Genomic DNA, 19,686 nt, shown 5'->3' with positions numbered 1-19,686 from the left:
CCATAGAGTCGCCCAAACGCCCCACTGGAAAAAAAAAAAAAAAAAAAAAGGGAAAGAAAAGGAATAAAACATTACAGGTAAAAGTAACCTCTTCCCCTCTGTGACCAGACAAGTTAGAACATGGCAGAGCAAGAACAATGGTGGGTCCCAGGCACAGGCCGGAGCTGGTGAAATGGCCACGGCCCAGGTGTGTTTGTGGCCACTGCAGCCCTGGATCTGGCTTCCTGAGTAGAACCTTCAGAGAGAGGAACACCCGTGCACCGTGTGAAGGCGGGGTTCTGCACACCTCCGCAGGCATGGAGCAGCAAGCATGATCTCCATGGGAGACAAGGGGGGCGGGGAGGAGCAGAGAGTCAAGAGACCAGAACAGGCCCACAACAGAGATAGGCATCTCCACAGCTACCTGCAAGAACGAAGAACTTTTACGGCCTCCCTCCCCATTCATTCCAATCCAGTCTTTAAACCTATACCCTAAGTCACCCATGACCTCCTTGTCCCTCAGTCAATGGACACTACTCAGGCCCTGTCCTGCTGGTCTTCCACAGAGATGCTGCTAATCTCTCCCCTCTCCAAATCCTTGGCCCTCTTGGCTTCTGCTGGCCCTTTCTATGTGTCTGGTCCTCAGGCTTCTAAATGGACCTATTTATCAGTCCGTTGTCCAAGCATCCCTGGGAAAGTTCCTCTCCTACTGGGTGGCCTGGCAGCAGGTTCTCCAACAAGCTCTACGAGTCTTCCTCCCCACCAAGACCACATCCAACCCTCCTCAGCACTCCTGGTGGCTCACTGCATGGTGTGGGGATGCCTGTTCCTACCCCTGCAGATGAGGATGGGGAGGCCTTGGGAATAAGCTCTGGGCTGGCTTCTTTGACACCTTAGTACCTGGCTTGGTAGATGAGTTTAAGTTGGTACTCAGTAAGGATTTGTTGAATGACCCTTCCCTGAGATGTGGATGGCTGGGGCGGCCGTAACTAGTCCTGGTGGGCAGAGGGGGTGACAAGGTGGCTCCTGGCTCACCAGTACAGAGCAGGCCTGTGCGGATCCATCGAAATAGCTGTGCATGCTCCCTGCAGAGGCTTCTCGCTCTCAGCGCTGGCTGCAGGCTGCTCCTGGGGAGAAAATGATCAGGGTCCACCAGTGTCCCAGACTCCCACCCCAGTGGGGGTCCCCCCACACCTCTAGGTGGAAGCCATTCAGGTGCATCCCCAATGAAAGGGTGACAGGGAACCAGTCAGGCACTGGCCTTGACATCCCACAGTGCAGAAGGGTAACCCTAGCCCAAACCCAGAAATTATTCAGGCTTTTGTGCCTCGAGACTGCACAAACCGAGCTTTGGGCCTGAAAAATCGCCCTCAAACCGCAGCCTCCAGAGCTCCAGAGGCAATGATCAGATTAGGAAGAACCTCGCCAACATACAGAAGCAGTACCCTCCGGTCACAGACCACCTGCCCATGGAGCAGATGGCAGGCTCCCAGCTCTGCATTCACTCCGGGGGGGCCCCAGGAGACACTGAGTCAGCAGGTCCTACCCCAGAGGGAGGACACACGTCAGCCCACTCCCTGCCTGCAGGGTCCAGGCCCAACGCCAGTTCTTGCTTGGCCATTCGGTTACTCCATCTGTCCCTGAAGAGCCTATCGGGTCCCAGCGGCTGACATCCAGTAGCTGCCCACTCAATGCTATTAAAATTCAACCCAACTGCTGTGTGAAGGGGCCTCTGTCCCTGCTCCCACTTCTGGAGAGGTAAGGGAGGCGTTCATTCCCCACCTCCACCTGTGCGCACCGACTCCGCTGCTCGCCACCGAGGGCCCCCCGCGGGCCCGGGCCAGGAGGTGTTCTCGGCTCATAGCAGACGCTTGCTGCCTAGGTGACCCGGCTGCTTCCTTTCCCTCTTCAGGCTTCAGCCTTTCCCGTAAAACAGCCTGGCCCACTCCAGGAGTTTTTTGGTCCCCCTGGGCCCCCCCGAGACTGAAAGGGGAGGTAGACGTTGGAAGGGAGAAGCGGAAGGGGAGGCCTGGCTGGGTCCGGGCCTTCACCCAGGGCAGTCCACGCTTGGTATTGGGTGACTCCAATGCGAGGCAAGGGCCTCAGGGCTCATGATCGGCCAGGGTTACCCTTCTTCAGGAGGGGTTCCCAGAGCACCCCCAGCCTGTTCCCAGGGCGGCCTTCCCGGTTCACTCACCGTCCGGAGAAGGGCTCTGGCGCCGCCTCGCTCCCGCTGCCCCTGCCCTCTGCTGGGCTCAGCTCGCTGCCAGGGCGGCCTTCCTCCTACAGCCGGCGGGGAGACGCCAGGTCAGCCTTCCCACCCAGAGGTGGCTCCATGGCGCAGCGGTGCCGCTCTGCTCAGGGACGCCAGAACCCACGGGGCGACCGAGGTTTGGATTCCGGGCCTGGGTCCCGGCCACAAGCTGCGCATGCGCACACGCACACGCACAAGCGCGCAGGCCCGGGCCGGCTGGGGGACTGGAGGGAGGGCCCGCAGGTGACCCGCAGTGTGACGGTGTTCCTCTCTCTCTCCCCCCCCCACATGCGTGTGTGCGCATGCTATCATGAATTTAAAATAATTGTTAAAAAAGTAGGACAGGAGCTGAGGGGGACTCAGGAGGTGAGAGACCCGGTGACACTTCCCGAGTGGGCGCAGTGGGGACCAGACTGTTGCACAGGGCGCAATCAGAAGGCTACTTGATCAAATTCCTCGCCCATGCAGGGGGACACTGAGACAGCAGGGGACTGACAGGAGGGACAGTCCCAACACCTAAACCCTGACACACAAGAAGCGGCTGAGAGACCGGGTCTGAACCAGTCGGAACCAAGTAGTCGCCTGGAAAGCCTGCTCAGGCTGGGTGTTAGCATACTGGGTGCCACGCCCACCTGCTCTGTGACAGTTTGCGGTAACCACGGCAACGACCGGACCTGCCTCAGGTCAGAAAAATGGGAGTGAGCAGTGGTTCCAGGAAAATCACCACCTCTTTCCAAAAAAAAAGTCACCAAATAAATCATCCCTTAATTGAAGACAAGCAGATGGTGTAATGGTTACGTGGGCTGGATCCCCACGTAGTGGACAGTGGTTCGAGTTCCTGACCCTGCAGCTTAAAACTCAACTCAGGGCATGTGTGCGTGGGTGCCCAGGAGGATGGAGAAGGGATTGTGGCTTTCTCTCTGTCTCTGTCTCTCCAGCGAGTGCACAAGTCCTATAACAAAAATGTCTCTCTAAAGAAAAAAAAAAAAGCCCCTTAATTAGCCTGGCATTAAGAAAAGCAGTATAAGCCAGACTACCCACCCAGTTTCAGCGCTGCCCTGCCTAAGGGACAGTGGGGTAGGCCTTCTGTGTGTCCTTTTGGGTAATAGTTCGCCCATTCCTCTTGGGGGAAGGGAGGAAACTGGCCACCCATCTCCTCTCACCTGGCTGCTCCACCTCCGGAGTAGTCCGCTCCCTGCACTGTCCTTAACCTTACTTTCACTCCCCTTCAGTGGCTCATTCTGGAATTCTTTCCTGCACGAAGCCAGGGACCCTCGCAACCCAAGCAAAGGCCCTGCAGGTTGCATGTCCCCAGCCACACACCTACTGGGTGCAGGGCTTGGTGCTGGTCCTGACCTGCAGCTCTGGGTCTGCAGGAAGCAGGGACTTTGTGACTCAGCTGTGGCTGGCTGGAGTCCAGGAGGATGCCTGTGAGGAAGGAGCCAGGCAGGGCACATCCGAGGCAACATCCACTGGGCAGCCTGCGGGGCTGTTTGGGGTGGCGGGCAAGGGGATGTGCTTACAGCGACAGGGCGAAAGGTGTGCCCTGGGTGAAGGAGAGCGATTTTGTCAGGAGAGTTGGGGGCACAGAGGGAAGGGACTGACCAGGCTCTCGAGGAACTCAGCGCCCATGTTCTCCAGGCCCTTGGCCACCCGTGTGAGAGAGATGGATTCTCTTGGTCCTGGTGTGTCATCCTCCATGTGCCAGATCTTCCAGCTGAAAGACAAAGTCACGGATGGCCCCAGGCTGAAAGGGAGGGCCAGACAGTGCCTGGCTAGGACCTAGAGAGAAGGATGGAAAAAGCAAAATAATCAAAATAAAGGGCCAGCAGTAAAGTGGTTAAAGTGCTGGATCCCGCAGGGCGATCTCCCCTGTTGGCGCTTAGGTGTGCGTCCCCAAAATCCGGAGAGGAGAATGGAGGAGAAGGGATTGCAGTGTGGTCACCGTCTCTTAGGGGGGAAGGTGACTTTTCACTTTCCCTTTGTCACTCTCTCCCAGGAACACATGCACCCTACGGCAAATCTCTTAAAACAAACAAACAAACAAACAAAAAACCAAAGGGCTGTCAAGTGGCATAGTGATTAAAGGCGCTGGACTGCCACATAGTTGACTGCGGTTCAAGTCCTGGACCTGGAGGCTTGTTTTCTCACCTTCTCTCTATCTTTCCCTCTCACTCTGTCCCGCTCTGGTCAAATATAAATAAATAAGTAAAGTTAAAATAATAATTTTTTAAAAAGAAAAGAAAAACTAGGGGCTGGCAGGTGACTTGGTGATTAAGGACACTGGACTCCCACATGACTGACCGCAGTTTGAGTACCAGACCTGGTGGCTTGCTTTCTCGCTTTCTCTCTCTTGCTCTCTATACCTTTATGGTCAAATGAAATAAATAAATAAATAAAGTTAAATAAAATAATTCTTAAAGAAAAAAAACTAAACCAAAAAAGGGAAGAGAGCAGGTTGGGAAGAAGAGAGGGCTGGGTGGGGAACAGATGCTTGCACAGTAGGCCCTGCCAGGTGGCTGCTGTGCCATCCCAGAACACCACCCTCACGGTGCCGGGGGCCTCCTGCCATCACTGCTGAGCCTGTGAGAGGCAAGTCCTTGTAAACTCAAGGTCTGGGCAGAAACAGCAAATCCTGCCCAAGCCATGGAGGAGGAAAGGAATTATGTACGGCATGTGTAAGCATCTGACTTTGGCATTTTCTTTGGGCCCAGCCTTCCATCATTCCCCATAACAGGTTAAAAGCACTGCTGTTGGAGGGGCCAGCAGGTTTGGTGAGTAGGGCATTAGACTTTCACATGGCTGACCACAGTTCAAGTCCCAGACCTGACAGCTTCCTTTCTCACGTTCTCTCTCTATTTCTCTCTGGTGAGTGCACGTGCCCTCCAATTTAAAAAATAATAACAAGAGGGACTGCAGATGGTGTAATGATTATGTCACTGGACTCCCACATAGTCGACGGTAGTTCAAATCTGGATCCGGTGTTTTAAAACTCACACCAGGCATGTGTGTACACATGCCCAAAATCCCAAGGTGACTGGAGGAGAAAGGATTGCCACGTGGAAATCACCCTGGGGGATGGTTTCTTGCTTTCTGTCTTTCTGTCTCTCTGGAGAGCGCACATGCCCTATAGCAAAAATGTCTCAAAAAAAAAAGAGAGAGAGAGAGAGAAGAAATAAATTTAAAATAAATAATTCTTGGGACCAGCAGATGGCATAATGGTTATGTTGCTGGACTCCCATGTTGTCGACCATGGTTGGAGTCCCAGACCCGGTGAAAAACTCATGTCAGGTGTGTGTGCATGTGTGCTCAAAATCCCAAGAGGAGAATGGAAGAGAAAGGACTGCAGTGTGACCATCCCTTCTGGGGGGTATTTCTCACTTTCTGTCTCTCTGTTTTTCTCTGTGTCTCCGGTGAGCACATGCACTCTGTAGCAAAAATCTCTCTCTAAAAGAAAGATAATAAAATGAAATAAATAATTCTTAAAAAATTTTTTTAAAAAAGGCACCATCATCAGGGGCCAGAGGTGACACAGTGGCTAAGGCACTGGACTCCCGCATGGCTGAGTGCTAGACCCAGTGACTTGATAATCATACCAGGCTCATGTATCTGCATGCCCCAAATCACAGGAGAATGGATTGTGGCATGGCCATCCCCACAGGGGGCGATTTCTCACTTCCTCTCTCCCTGACTCTCCGTCTCTCTCTGGCAAGTGCATGTGCCCTATGGCAAAAACCTTAAAAAATAAATGAATAAATACAGCACTGCCATTAGATGGTATTTTCATATTATCCTTTCCACCTCTGAAAGCTGGAGACACAAAATCCTGAGCATACCCTTCTAGTCCCTGGATCCAACTATATCTGAAATCAAAACTACCAATGTAGTTCCTTTTTTGCAGAAGCACATTTCTTAGGCTTAAGCACATCTGGAAATAAGAATCCAAATTAAGACCCCCCTCTCCCCCTGACTCCCACCCCTTTTCCCCCTTGGAGAGCACTCTATGCACAAACCAGGCTGGGTAGGCTGACTTAGAGGCCGCCCACCCACACACGCACACACACATAAGTGGGGATGCGTGTGGAGCACGCACACACGGGCATTCTAGGAAGGCCCACCTCCCTGGGCACACACGGACACACAGCCGCACAGAGAGGCGCGGTCCTCGTCCTACTCACACACTGGTGGTGAACAGGTGGCTCTCAGGGAGTGACGGAAAGCAGCACACGTTTCTGTGGAGACAAGCTGGGTACAACCTGCTTGCAGCTCAGAGAGTCTTCCCGTTTCAGCAGAAACTTCCGGGCAGAGTCCAGAGTTGGAGGGGGCTGGGCCTATTACCCAGCTCTGTCCAGCACCTCCCCAGAGCCTGGGCCACAGCTGGGGTGTGACCCTAACCTTCTCTCAGCTATCAGGGGACACTATGGCAGATGAGCCCCTCTAGTTGGCCCCCTGCAGCTTCTACCTTCGCCATTTGAGACGCCTTCCTTTCCACTCTCCCTGCCCCAGGCTACCTCTTCCAGGAAGCCCTCTATGTTGGTCTTGCCTCCTCTTCTCCCCTTCTATGGTGTCCTCTTCACTGACCATCTCTGCTACTCAGTTTTTGGGTTTTGTGGGTGGTTGTTGTTTGTTTTTTAATCTTAGCTTTCTTTTTTAAAAAAAAAAAAAAGAATTATTATTTTATTTAGCATTACTGTGAGCAGAGAGGGACAGAGTGAGAGAGTAAGAGAGACAGAGAGAAGGAGAGAGAGAGAAAGTGAGAAAGCAAGCTGCCAGATCCAGGACTTTGAACCATGGTCAGCCATATGGGAATCCAGCATCCTTAACCACCATGCTACCTGCCAGTCCCTCATCTTAGCTTTTATTTTGCATCTTACTCAGTCTCTCTCTCACTAGATCAATTTAAAAAAAAAATTTTTTTTTTTGGAGAGGCTTTTGCTATAGGGCGCGTGCGCTCGCCAGACAGAGAGAGACAGAAAGCAGGAAATCACCCCCCAGAGGGGATGGCCACGCCGCAATCCCTTCTCCTCCATTCTCTCGGGATCTTGGGCACGCACGCACACGCGCCCGGCGTGAGTTTAAGCCACCAGCTCCGGGACTCGAACCACGGTCGACTACGTGGGAGTCCAGCGACATAGCCATTACGCTAACTGCTGGTCCCCCCCAAATTTTTTTTGTAGCTGATAAACCAGCAACTTGTCGTCCTAGGCTTGGAGATGAGGAAAGCAGCACACTGGTGAGGGACTAGAATTAGGTCTAAGCGACAACACAGTCAGGGAAACAAAATGGTATCGCACCATCTCCTCCTCCTCCTCCTCCTCCTCCTCTTCCTCCTCCTCCTTCTCCTCCTCCTCTTTCTCTTCCACCTCCTTCCCCTCCTCCTCCTTCTCCTCCTCCTCCTTCTTTTTGTAAACTAACACCCAAGTAACAGCATGCAAAGCCAAGGGACCAACGCTTAGGTTTCTTAATCCTCAAACTAAACATTAAACTCCTCTGGCAGGATCAACAACATCTCTTTAATCATTCATGGAACACTCAGATACAAAATTCTTCACGATACATAAATCTTCCTGGGAGCAGGGTGCAAGGAATGTGTGCATCTGGCCGTTTTGGAGAAGGTGATGGATGGAGGGGGTGCACCCCTGCTCTTTGAAAACATATGTTTTTTCGGTCCGTCATTCTAATTACCGAAGCATTATGCGTGCATCATTAACCATTTAAACATGAGCGAAGTATAGAGAACACGGGATGTTAGAATTCCCCAATCTGAGCTCTCCGGGGTTGGCCATGCTGAGTTGACGGCGTTTTTCTTCGCTTTTTCCCCTCAGTGTGTATGATTCTATGTGGTTCTTTTTACCACAGGGGATCACAGTGCACCAATGTTTACGCAATTGGCTTTTCCAGCAGAGACTCACACCCTGCTGCACAGATTGGAAATTAATCTTTGTCCCAAGCTGTCTTCTACCAGAGGGGCAGCCCCTGGGGTGGGTTCAGAGCTGCCCTTTAGGTGGGCTCCGTGAAGTGCAAGGGACCTGCTTCTTGGTCTCTGCCCCATCCTAACCCCTTTTCCTCTCCCCTCTCCCCTCAAGTCCCCCTTCCTCCTTCCCGCCCCCTGGCTTCTTGGTTTCTCCTGGGACCCAGAGGGAAGACAGAAGGCACAAGTCCAACATAGCCACCCTTATTTCAAAACATTCCCTCCATCATAGCCAGTAATAACCCGACATCGCCGCTGGCCCTGATCCAACGAGGATTTAACAGGCTACGTGCCACGGGGTGAAGCCCGAGCACAGAGCCCAAAGGTCTAGATTCCCCCCCGGCTGTCCAGGTTAATGTGGCTCTTCATCTGTGAAGTGCTGGGTGTGGATGATAACAGCACCTACGAGGATGGCAAGAGCCTGGCAGGAGTGAGGAGGCGACGTGCTTGGCAGGGGGCCCACCTGCGTCACAGCTGCCACGGTCCGTCCTGGGCTGTCCTGATTCACTGCTCCCCTCCTCCAGGCCGGGAGACGCTGAGCTCCTCCCTCATTCCTTCTCCCTAGCTGGGGTAGCCAACAGGGACCTCGGCCTTGAGAAGCCGAATGCTCTTCTCAGGTGGAATCCCGATGACGGTCACGGGCCGGCAGTTGGGAGGCTGGATGGACTGGGCCTGAGCCCCCCAGGGGAAGAGCAGGGACTGGAGGACTTATCCAGCTGAAGTGCATCAATCATATTTGCCATGGACACGTAACGGCTCAGATTTGCTGGGATTGAGTGGAGTATGATCTATCAATATTTAGGCAGTTCCTGAAGCAGAGGAGTTGGGAGTGGGAGTCCCTTTCTAGGTCTTTCTGTTTCACATAAGGTCTAATAAGTCACCAGCTAAGGATTTCTCTTTTTTTAGGTTTTTACCATACGGCACATGCCAGAGAGAGACAGAGACACAGTGAGAGAGAAAGTGAGAAATCATCCCCAGGGGGAATGGCCACTCTGCAATCTCTTTTCAGCTCTCTTCCTGGGACCTTGGGCACGCATACACATGCGCAGTGTGATATGTTTCCTTCCTTAGGTTTTTACTTTATTTAATTTTAAATTTATATTATTCTTATCTTTTTTTTTTTTTTTTGCTAATAAACCCAATGTGATTTTTTTTTGGAGAGATTTTCGCTATAGGGCATGTGTGCTCGCCAGACAGACAGAGACATAGAGACAGAAAGCGAGAAATCACCCCCCAGGGGGGATGGTCATGCCGCAATCCCTTCTCCTCCATTCTCCTCTCGGGATCTTGGGCACACACGCACACGTGCCCGGCGTGAGTTTTAAGCCACCGGGTCTGGGACGTGAACCACAGTCGACTACGTGGGAGTCCAGTGACATAGCCATTACGCTAACTGCTGGTTCCCAAACCCAGTGTGATTTTTGTAGTGACCATGTGGTAATCCAGCACCTTGCCTGCTGGTCCTCAGTTAAGGAATTCTTAAGAAAGCCCACCACTGGACAGTGTCAGAGAACTCAGAAAACCAGAGAACAGTCCCCTCATACCCTAATCCCTACAACAGACAACAACCCACTGTGTTTACATTTCTGATTGTACTCTCTATAAATGGGCAGACAGATGATGAGTAGGTAGATGTTAGGTAGATACATGTATAAATATAGATAGTATGATTTTTTTCCAGATTAGACATTGTCTACTGACTACAAAGATCTAGCATGTTGCTGCTTGACAGGTATGTTACTAGTTTTAGTTCTGTTCACGATATTGCCCTTGGGACCAATGATCACTCCTGCTTGGGCTGGTGGGGCAGAGCAGAGAGCTGGAGCTGCTCTGTCGAAGCCATCCCTGAGCCTGTCCTGATGGGCCACACCCAGGACTCCTACTGCCTTCAGATTTCTTCCTAAAGAAATAACTTCATCTTGTTTAAGACCACTGTCTTCAATTTCTCGTTGGCAATCAACACAGGGTTTAGCGTGTGAATTTCATTTCCTTGTAAGTTGAAGTCAAATGGAGCAGCCACTGAGTTTGATGAGCTCAGGGGTAGGTACTGACTGTACAAAGCTGAGACCCCAGACACCGCTCCGGGGTAGCTTTGCTAAGCTGGTGCTTTCGCCGAGGTCTCTTCAAGCTGGGTATGCAGGCCCCTCCACGGTAATAATCCTTTAAGCTTACAGTTGTCTTTCAAGCTTCCAGGGGGTTGTCTCTGGGGTGCAGAATGAACTGAACTCTCTTACTTTGTATTCTGTACTAACCATTACTTCTGGTAGCACAGCTGCCCTTGTGTTTGGTGGGAGGGGAGAGGAATCCTCCTTTCTCTGTCCCCCAGTACCCCTGCTGCCCCTGGTCTTGGGTATCCATGTGACCTAGGCCATGCCAGATTCTCTTTCTTGAGTGGAGACATATAGTAAAAAGGTGCAGTTGGGCTTGACAAGGATATACTTGGGTGACGGTTTGCAAGTTCCTGAGGCCAAAGTCTTCAGAACTGTTCCCCCAAGGCTTGTCATTCAATTCTGCCTTCAGATATGTAGGTTACCCTGCCATCCTTCCAGTAACCTGATTTATTATTTGATTATTATTTCTGTTGGTATTTTAACCAGTTCATTCCTAAGTCAGAGTTTCTTTCTTTTCTCTTCTTTTTTTAAGAGAGAGATTTTTGCTACAGGGCATGTGCACTTGCCAGAGAGAGAGAAAGTGAGAAATCACCACCCTGGGGGATGGCCACGCCACAATCCCTTCTCTTCCATTCTCCTCTCGAGCTTTTGGGCATGCATGTGCACGTACCTGGTGTGATTTACAAGCTGCCAGATCCGGGACTTGAACCATGGTCAGCCATGTGGGAATCCAGCATCTTAACCACCACGCCACCTGCTGAGCCCCCAGGAAAATGATGTGAAGTCTATTTGACAAGGTGAACAGAATGTCATTTTGGTTTAGGTTGCATTTATTGCCATGTTCGCTGTGCAGAGATTCTACGTTCTTTGTAGAAGCTCAAACTAATACCGCACTTACCATTTTAAGGGGCCTTGGATGATACACACAGGGACCACACATTGGCCCACGCTACATTACATCCAAAGACCAAAAATCAAAGAAAGGCAGGAATTCAAAGAGTTCAGGAGACAAAAACGCTTTATTGGGTTCCTGGCATGCATCCCATTCATACACTCTCCCTGTCCTCTGGCAGGACCCAGAAGATGAGCCCCCTCCTTCCCACAAGACGTAGACTGGAGAGGTCCTGATGGTTTTTCCTCTAGGTCCAGAATGCCAGATGGAAGAGCTGCTATGAAAAAGAGCTCCTTGACCCCAGCAGGAGAGATGGAAGGCACGAAGTAGACTAGTCATTAAAATGGACATGGGATGACCCATGGCCTAATGGTTAAGGGACGTGTGCACGTACGTGCCCCCATTCCTGACAGGATGGAGAAGTGGAGAACGGAATGCAGCCTGACCACGCCTCATTGGTCAGGCCTCAGCTGTTCACAAAGCACCCCCCTCTCTTTCTCTCTCTGTCTCTTTGGCCAGTACACATGCCCTCTAGCCAAAAAAAAAGGGGGAGGCGGTGGCAGCAGGTGGTGATGGAGGTAAGATTGCTGAGTCCCACATGACTAACTGTGCAGTTTGAGTCCTGGACCCCACAGCCTGGAAAACACACCAAGTATGTGCCAATGCATGCCTAAAATCCCAAGAGGAGAATAGAAGAGAAGGGACTGCATGTGGCCATTCCCTCTGGAAGGTGATTTCTCATATTTCTCATTTCCCTCCTCTCTCTCACTGTCTCTGGCAAGTGCATGTGCCCTGTAGCAAAAAAAAAAAAAAAAAAAAAAGGGCAAATTACTGTATTTTGAACCCCTTGCCACAAGGCCCAACTCCAGGCAATATAGAGCACTTGGGAGCATTTGGCTGTATCCCACTACTAAATGGCCTAGAATCGGCCAGTTTTGGTAGAGCCTGGAGCCAGTGAAGGCCTCCAGCCGGGAAAGCCTTTGGTACAGTTGGTTCTGCCATGTGACCTGCAGAACCGATGCTGGTGTGGTACCTGCCTATCTGCAGCACCCCGGGACTCTGTGGGGCCGGAGCCAGACCAGAGTGCCATATGGAGTTTGTGGTTAAGTCCTGATAAGAACACCACAGCGGGGACAGGGCCAGCACGTGGTATGGTGGTTAAAGTACAAGGTTCCCTTGGGCCGGTAGGTGGTGGGGTGGTTAAGGACGCTGGATTCTCACATGGCTGACCACAGTTCAAGTCTTGGACCTGGTTTTCCCTTTCTCTTTCTCTGGTCAAATTAAAAAAAATCATAATAACAAATAGAAATAAATAAATAATTTTTTTAAAAAAATAAAGTACTGGATTCCCACATGGCCTACCACTGTTTGAGTCCCCTACCTGGTGGGTTGAAAATCGCACCAGGCATCTGTGCATGTGTGCCCAAAATGCTGAGAGAAGGGTGGAGGAGAAGGGACTGCGGCATGGCCATCCCCCGGGGGGTGATTTCTCACTTTCCCTCTCTCTCTTTCCCATGAGTGCACGTGCCCTACGGCAGAAACCTCAACGTAAGAAAAGAAAAACGAGGTAGGAGAACCCAGGGTTTGGAATCAAGTGATAGTCTGGCCATCGAGTAACGAGTGTCCTTTGGGAAATGCCTGTCAGCCAGCTGCTGGACTCCAGGGAACCTGAATGCTTGGCCTCAGCACAAGCGGGGGCCGTGCTGCCCTCAGCAAGTGCTGTGATCTGAGCCACCTGGCTGGGAAGTCTGGGGTGGCCAGAGCACGTGCCCGTAGGTGGGCATGGCCGCTCCAGGCTGGGGCTCCGAAGGCCCGAGTGAGCACAGGTGGGAGTGGCTCACCCACTCTCCCACAGTGCCCCTTCCTGCCACGCTGTGGAGCTGTCCTCGGTCTGTGGGCTCAGAGGGGGCAGTAATTTGTCTGGTCCACTGGGAACTGGATTTAGATTGGTTTTCCTCACCCACCATACACACCCACAGAGCCATTAAATGCCGTGCACTGCATTGTGGTGTCTGTGAGTTGCTTTCAACCAAAGAAAGTCTTCCGCAGCAAGTAATGGGTTGATGCCTAGACACTCCCTCCTCTCGGCGGGATGCCCACAGGCAGGCAGCAGCTGGCTTGGTAGTGTGGCGAATGCCTGACTGAAAGAAGACTCAGCTATGGTGCCAAAACGACACCGGGAGAGGCTGGGCCAAGCCCGCACGAGGCAGCATCGACTTTGAACTCGCATCCACCTCTGGGACAGTAAAGGGGAGCTGGACAGACTATTGCTACCTCTTAATGCCTTCCTCCTGTCTGAGGACTGGGACCAGGCCAGCATAATCTTGAAGTAAGTCACTAAGGAGGAAACACAACCTCAAAGAGGCAGAGTAATGACTCAACCCAGCTGGAAGGTGCGGCAGCCACCTGGCCACTACAGGCTCCTCATACCTCCGGGTCACAGACAGGAGGAGGTTATGAACCCTCTCAGGGGAAAGTATGATAGCTGTGATATGAAAAGGGGCAGGTTGGGCTGGTCATAGCCTAGTGGTCAAAGGGAGCCAGACCCCCTGTAGCTGAACATGTAGTTCGAATCCTGGCCCAACATGCCTGGTGCATGTGTGTGCCCAAAATCCCAACAGGATAGAGAAATGGAGCAGGGGTTGTGGCATGACCATGCCCCATTCAGGGTGCTTCCTGACTCTCTTCCTCTCTGTCTCCAACAGATGCATGTGCTCTCTAGTGATTAAAAAAGGCAGTGGGGACAGGAGATGGACGTGGAGGGATTCTGGGGGTGCTTTCTGGTACTGCCATGTTGAGCAGGAAAAGCCTGTCACACAGGTGGGACCACCAGGAGCCGGACTTTACATCTGAAGACCCAGCTCACTCCAACAGCCCCCAAATCCCTCATCGTACACACCAGTTCCTCAGGCCAGTTGTAGAAAGGGGTGGTAGCCTTTACGCAAACTTCCTTCTTGCTGCGTTAGATAATTTTGATCAAACATAGTTAATTTAATGATTGTAAAATTTCAGAATGAGATTATGATAAAACTAAAAGAGGAAGATTATCACTACTGACACTGGGCTTTGGAGAACAGCAGCCCCGTCGTTACCCCTAGACTCAGTAGTTGGACAGGACCTTGAATTCCCTGAGCAGAGAGGAATTCGGCTGTGGTTGTATGCAGGAGGGTTGACGTCTACGGGATGGGAAGAACAGTGTGTGTGTGTGTGTGTGTGTGTGTATGTGGGGGGGGGTATCTTTTGGTTTTTGCCAACCAAACCCCTTCTTACTGTTCTACTCCCCACCATTCTTTTGGTAAGAATGACCATCCTTTGGAAAACTGCCTTTCTCCTATTCCAAAAATCCCCGAGCTCCAGGCCAGACTCCTCTGCCCAGAATTTGCATCCTGAGTGGAGGGGGGCCCTCAGGACGAAGAGTGGGTGGCAGAATGAGATTATGATAAAACTAAAAGAGGAAGATTATCACTACTGACACTGGGCTTTGGAGAACAGCAGCCCCGTCGTTACCCCTAGACTCAGTAGTTGGACAGGACCTTGAATTCCCTGAGCAGAGAGGAATTCGGCTGTGGTTGTATGCAGGAGGGTTGACGTCTACGGGATGGGAAGAACAGTGTGTGTGTGTGTGTGTGTGTGTATGTGGTGGGGGGTATCTTTTGGTTTTTGCCAACCAAACCCCTTCTTACTGTTCTACTCCCCACCATTCTTTTGGTAAGAATGACCATCCTTTGGAAAACTGCCTTTCTCCTATTCCAAAAATCCCCGAGCTCCAGGCCAGACTCCTCTGCCCAGAATTTGCATCCTGAGTGGAGGGGGGCCCTCAGGACGAAGAGTGGGTGGGTATTAGCCTGGAAGCGAGGCCCAGGAGCTGCCCCGGCTCCCTCTACTCCCAAGGCTATCCGTTCAGCTCTTCCTTTTGTCCTGAGAGCTCGCCCAACATCCTTCCCATGAACTCTTCTTCTTTGTGTAAGTTGGTCCAAAGTCATGTCTGTTACTCAAAACCCCCAAATCCTAAGGGATGGAGACAGTCTCCCCTGAGACTGCCCCATCTATCTATGCTTCCCGCCATCAGCCAGCCCAGGGTGAGGCATAAAGCTGAGTGGACGGATGGACGAGTCCATGAACAAACAACATTCCAGCTCCCCGTTCACCAAAGCAATCTGGACAGGTGGGCTGGGAGGGCCGGGAGCACGCTGCTGTGCGGGGGAAGAAGTAGGGAGTTGCCTGAGCTTGGGAGGAGGTAGAGAAGTCAGAAATATCAGAATTGAGTGGGGGAATGTCAGCCGAGGGAAGGTCCCTAGGTCGGGGCTGGGGGAGGGAAGAAGCAGCAGGAAATGATCTGTGAGAAGCTAAGAGGCAGAGGCTGGTCTTGCTGTGCTGGAAGCACCCAGAGACACCGGGAATTTCTGCAGAGCTCCCTGCTCTGCTCTTCCTGGGTCCCTGCCTTTGTGTTTCTCTTCCAGTGAAGGAGCAATTCCAAAGGTGTAAGTCCCCAGACACCCTGCAAAGGGGCACAGGCCATCAGCTCGGTTGTGCGAAAACAGAAGACTCTCCAGCTGTGGAGACACAGGCTCAGCCCCTGTACTTTGGTCCAGGAGACAAGATACAGTTTCATTTTCCAGCGGCCCTGGGGACCAGCGGGTGCCCTCAGAAAGCCTGCCTAGGGGAGGCCCCTGGACCGGCTTATCTATACCACACCAGAGGAGGGCAACAGGGTACACAGCCGCTGCCTTTATTGCATTCCAAGAGGAGCTGTCTAGCTCCAGATCCATCCCAGGCCTCAAGGAGGGATAATCTGGAAGGACCCTGGGAGCAGGGCCCAGCACAGGAATCCCTTGGGAGCCCAAGCATGAGAGCCCAGAGCTGGAACCCGAGGATCAGGAGCTAACGGGAGTGAGGATCCTGATTCCCAGGCAGAGAAAGCCCTCTGCCCGAGGGCACGGAGGTACAGCATCCTTCCCGGACACCCATGCTCCTGGTGGAGGGGTGTGACCATGGCTCCTTTCAGTGTGGAGCACAAGGTCCCTTGAGTCGGCACCTTCCCTCTGGCTGTAGGTGCTGACGCAACCATCAGGCTAGCTCTCATAAGCAGAGAGCCTGGGAATGGGGGAGGGAGAGGCCAGAGAGTCTGTTCCTGACTCAGGGTTGTGGTGGGTAGTGAGGGGTCAGGGCTCAGGGAGCCCTCAGGCAGAGATGAGCACAAACTTGGTTGGTGAAGGCAGGCAGCAGCTGCAACTGGCTCAAAGCTAGGGGCGTGTGCGTGTGTGTGTGTGTGTGAGGGGGAGGAGGTTCGAGGGAGCCCGGGGAGCAGGTGGGTGAGTGCCTGAGTGATGGGGGAGGTAGGGAATGAACACACATCATCAAAGACCACTGCACAAGGACATGACGGCTCTGGAAAGGCCCCAAGCCCCATCTGGGCTCAGGGACAGGTTAGTTGCAGGATAAGCTGGGGTAAATGAGGCAAAGTAGCTGCAAGGAGAAGACACCCTGAGAGTCACCAGGCCAGGCCCAGCAGAGGACAGGGAGGGGTCAGGGCCAAGTGGGGGCAGAGGGTAACTGTTGACCCTCATCCCCCTAAAATGCATCTGCCATGGGGTGAGGCTGGGGCAAGGGGCCGGGGGCAGAACTCATGCAGAGGACTCAGGGGAGCCTCCAGCAGTGGCAAGTGTAAACTTCAAGGAGGGCTTTGGCCTTTAGGCTCTTGGAGGTGGGGCCTGCTTGAGGCCTGGGAGCCCTGGGTGACGATGGTGCCGGGGGAGGCCAGTGGGCCACGTCCCAGGCACCACAGCCATCTGATGAGGAGCTGATGGAGGAGAGGCTGCTCAGAAAGGTCCCCGGGCGGTGCCTCTTCGGTGCACCTTCTCCTGTTAGTTCCGTATCGTGAAAGTCTCCATTCGAGGTCAAGCTGCTTCCTGGTTGGTCTGCTGCTGGGTGGAGGCCCCCAGCCTCCTGTTGGGGCTACCGCATGCCCTGGGTCTTGGGGCCTCCTTCTTGGGTGGGAGGCTGCCCCAGTAACTGGACGGCGACTGACTCTGAGGCCTGAAGGGTGGTCTTGGAGCTTGGGGCATTTTTCCGGGTGCCCTGAGGACTATGGAGGCCTTTCTTCTGAGGCTGGGGACTCAGATGGGGGCCCTTCCTGCCAGCAGATGGACTTTTGGAGCCTTTGGCCTTGGCTTGGGGGTGGGCGGTCTCGGGGCCCTTGAGGGGTTTGAGCCCCAGCATCTCACAGAAGGCGTTGCACTGGTGGGCAGAGGCAAACTGGTCCAGCAGGGCAGGGAAACAGCTTTCCTTGAGGCCTTGGTATCTGCAGCCAGACAGGAAGTGCTGAGTGGGATCCTAGGGCTGACAGTCCCTTGAGGGGCTGACTTTGGGACAGCCACTGTCAGCGTGTTGTGCCCAGGGTGCATCTTACCTACCTGTGGGCGATGAGGAGCCTCCCCTGGGTGCTACCTCAGGCTTAAACTGTGGTCTCATCCCACCCTGACAGGGGACCCTTCACGTTAACTGTGGTGAGGATGCTTCACCTTTCTACCATAGTTGTAGCAGACTGAGGGCCACCTGCACCTCAACAAGCCTCCTCAAGGGACCAGGAAGCAGAGGCACTCACTGTCGGAGCCCGGAACTGCGGGGAACCCTGGGTGTGGGCAGCAGCAATAGCTGCCAGGCCGAGCCTGGGGCCGTGGGCATAGCAGGTGGGACTTGTGGGCCACCCAGGGGAGGCTCCTCATTGCCCATAGGTAGGTAAGATGCACTCTGGGCATAGCAGGTGGGACTTGTGGGCCCCAGGATGTCACCACATGGCCATGGTGTGACTGGGACCATTTGAGCCCAGACGCAGCACCTTGGAGATGGATGACCAGAAGGGCTTTAGGACATTTTGCACCCTGAGAAGACTCAGAGGGCTTTCTGTCCCCAAGAACCACTCACCCGCGCAGTTTGGTAGCAATCTGCACATCTGTCATCTTCCAGTCCACCCCTGAAAAGAGAGATGATTGGGGGTTGAGGCCAGCCTGGGCTAGTCGTAGGCTCCATGTCCAGCAAGAACGCCCCTTAGATGGGAGCGGCCCAGGTTCCGGTGTGGACATGTCTTTAGGCATCTCCTCACAGGTCATCACCACCAGCCTCTCACATGCAGTGAGCAGACCTCTGTATTATTAGTCGTAATAGTACTCCTGTTTTTATAAGTGAGGAGATGGGCTCAGAGCTGGATGACTTGAGCAGTCATACTTAAACATTCAGTAAATGAGCACCAGCTACGTGCACTGGCCAGTGGGAGTCAAAGTTCAGTTTTGACTCCTGGCCAGGTTGTCCTGCCTCTGTTGGATCAGGTCAGGGAGCTGGACTGGCCTTGGACTTTGAGCTAAAGTCTTCTCCTTCCTCTTAACAGATCAGTAATCTATCCAAGCAAGAGAAAGAAAATGAGAATGTGAGGGTAACTGAGGGACGGATCGGCAGAAATTACCAAGGGATGAGACAGGCTTCTTACTCACAAAGGCATCAAGCAAGCTAAGAAGCAAGATGGTCTTCTAAGTTAAGACAGCCTTGCAGATGGCTTGGAGGTGCTGGATCCCACATGGCTGACTGCATGGTTCAAGTCTCAAACCCGGCAGCTGGAAAATCAGGCCAGGCACCTGTGTGTACATGCCCAAAATCCCAAGAAGGGGATGGAGGAGGGGATTGTGGTATGGTCATCCCCTTCGAGGGTGATTTCTCATTCCCCATTTTTCCTCCCCTGTCTTTCTCTCTCTAGCAAGTGCACATGCCCTATAGCAAAAACTAAAACTTAAGAAAAAGAAAAAAAAAAAAAAAAAAAGATGGCCTTGGGAGACCACAGCCGGACAGAATGGTAATGGGGAGGAAATTTCCCACTGTGACCAGGCCACCCAGATAGCTTCGCGTGCACACAACGGGTCTGCGATCCTCCCTCCTTAGTTCAGACTGTCCAGCACATTTTTCTGGGAACATGCCTCTCACTAACGGGGCTGAGTGCCCCCATAGGATGGAGCAGAGCAAGTGTGGGCTTTCAAATCGGAAAGACCAGAGTTTCCACTTCAGCTCAGTCGCTTCTGGGCTGTGTGAAACCGGCAAGTCACTTCATATCTCGAACTCTCAAATGCAAAGTGAAGGTTTGAATGCCTGTCCTCTGGGGGTTTTGAGGAGATCACAATATGGATTAACATTAGTGTCCAAAACACTCTAACTGTGCAATAAATCATTACATATGTAACGATTGTACAATTTAACACCAACGAGAAGTACATTTGAGTCAGTCTTTTAAAAAGAATTATTAGTTTTTTTTTTAAAACTTAACTTTATTTATTTATTTAAATTTGACCAGAGAGGGACACAGAGAGAGAAAAGGGGGGGTGGGGAGGGTTGAGAAAGCAAGCTGCCAGGTCTGGGAATTGAACCATGGTCAGCCACGTGGGAATCCAGCACCCTTAACCACCACACCACCTGCCAGTCCCTTAAGTCAGTTTTT

At 52.5% G+C, this 19,686-nt stretch overlaps 2 protein-coding genes across 2 annotated transcripts in view; both read right to left on the bottom strand.

The window, feature by feature from the left end:
* The window catches only part of SLC28A1 (solute carrier family 28 member 1), a 44,402-nt gene extending 37,799 nt beyond the window's left edge, over positions 1 to 6,603 (bottom strand). The window contains exons 1-4 of the mRNA XM_006152846.3: positions 6,412 to 6,603; positions 3,839 to 3,950; positions 2,177 to 2,262; positions 1,015 to 1,106 (exon numbers count right to left, since the gene is read on the bottom strand). Coding sequence (XP_006152908.1) covers positions 1,015 to 1,106; positions 2,177 to 2,262; positions 3,839 to 3,934 — 274 coding nt within the window. The 5' untranslated portion in view covers positions 3,935 to 3,950; positions 6,412 to 6,603. The remainder of the gene's footprint in view (positions 1 to 1,014; positions 1,107 to 2,176; positions 2,263 to 3,838; positions 3,951 to 6,411) is intronic.
* A 9,317-nt stretch (positions 6,604 to 15,920) lies between these two features.
* The window catches only part of ALPK3 (alpha kinase 3), a gene marked incomplete at its 5' end in the record, with an annotated part of 52,481 nt that continues 48,715 nt past the window's right edge, over positions 15,921 to 19,686 (bottom strand). The window contains 2 exons of the mRNA XM_006152867.3: positions 15,921 to 17,508; positions 18,132 to 18,180. Coding sequence (XP_006152929.1) covers positions 17,163 to 17,508; positions 18,132 to 18,180 — 395 coding nt within the window. The remainder of the gene's footprint in view (positions 17,509 to 18,131; positions 18,181 to 19,686) is intronic.

Source organism: Tupaia chinensis, unplaced genomic scaffold (genome assembly GCF_000334495.1).
Source record: "Tupaia chinensis unplaced genomic scaffold, TupChi_1.0 Scaffold000359_1, whole genome shotgun sequence".
In the NCBI taxonomy this organism is placed as follows: domain Eukaryota; kingdom Metazoa; phylum Chordata; class Mammalia; order Scandentia; family Tupaiidae; genus Tupaia; species Tupaia belangeri.
Note: the sequence above shows the minus strand (reverse complement) of the source record. Positions and strands in the feature narration are given on the sequence as shown.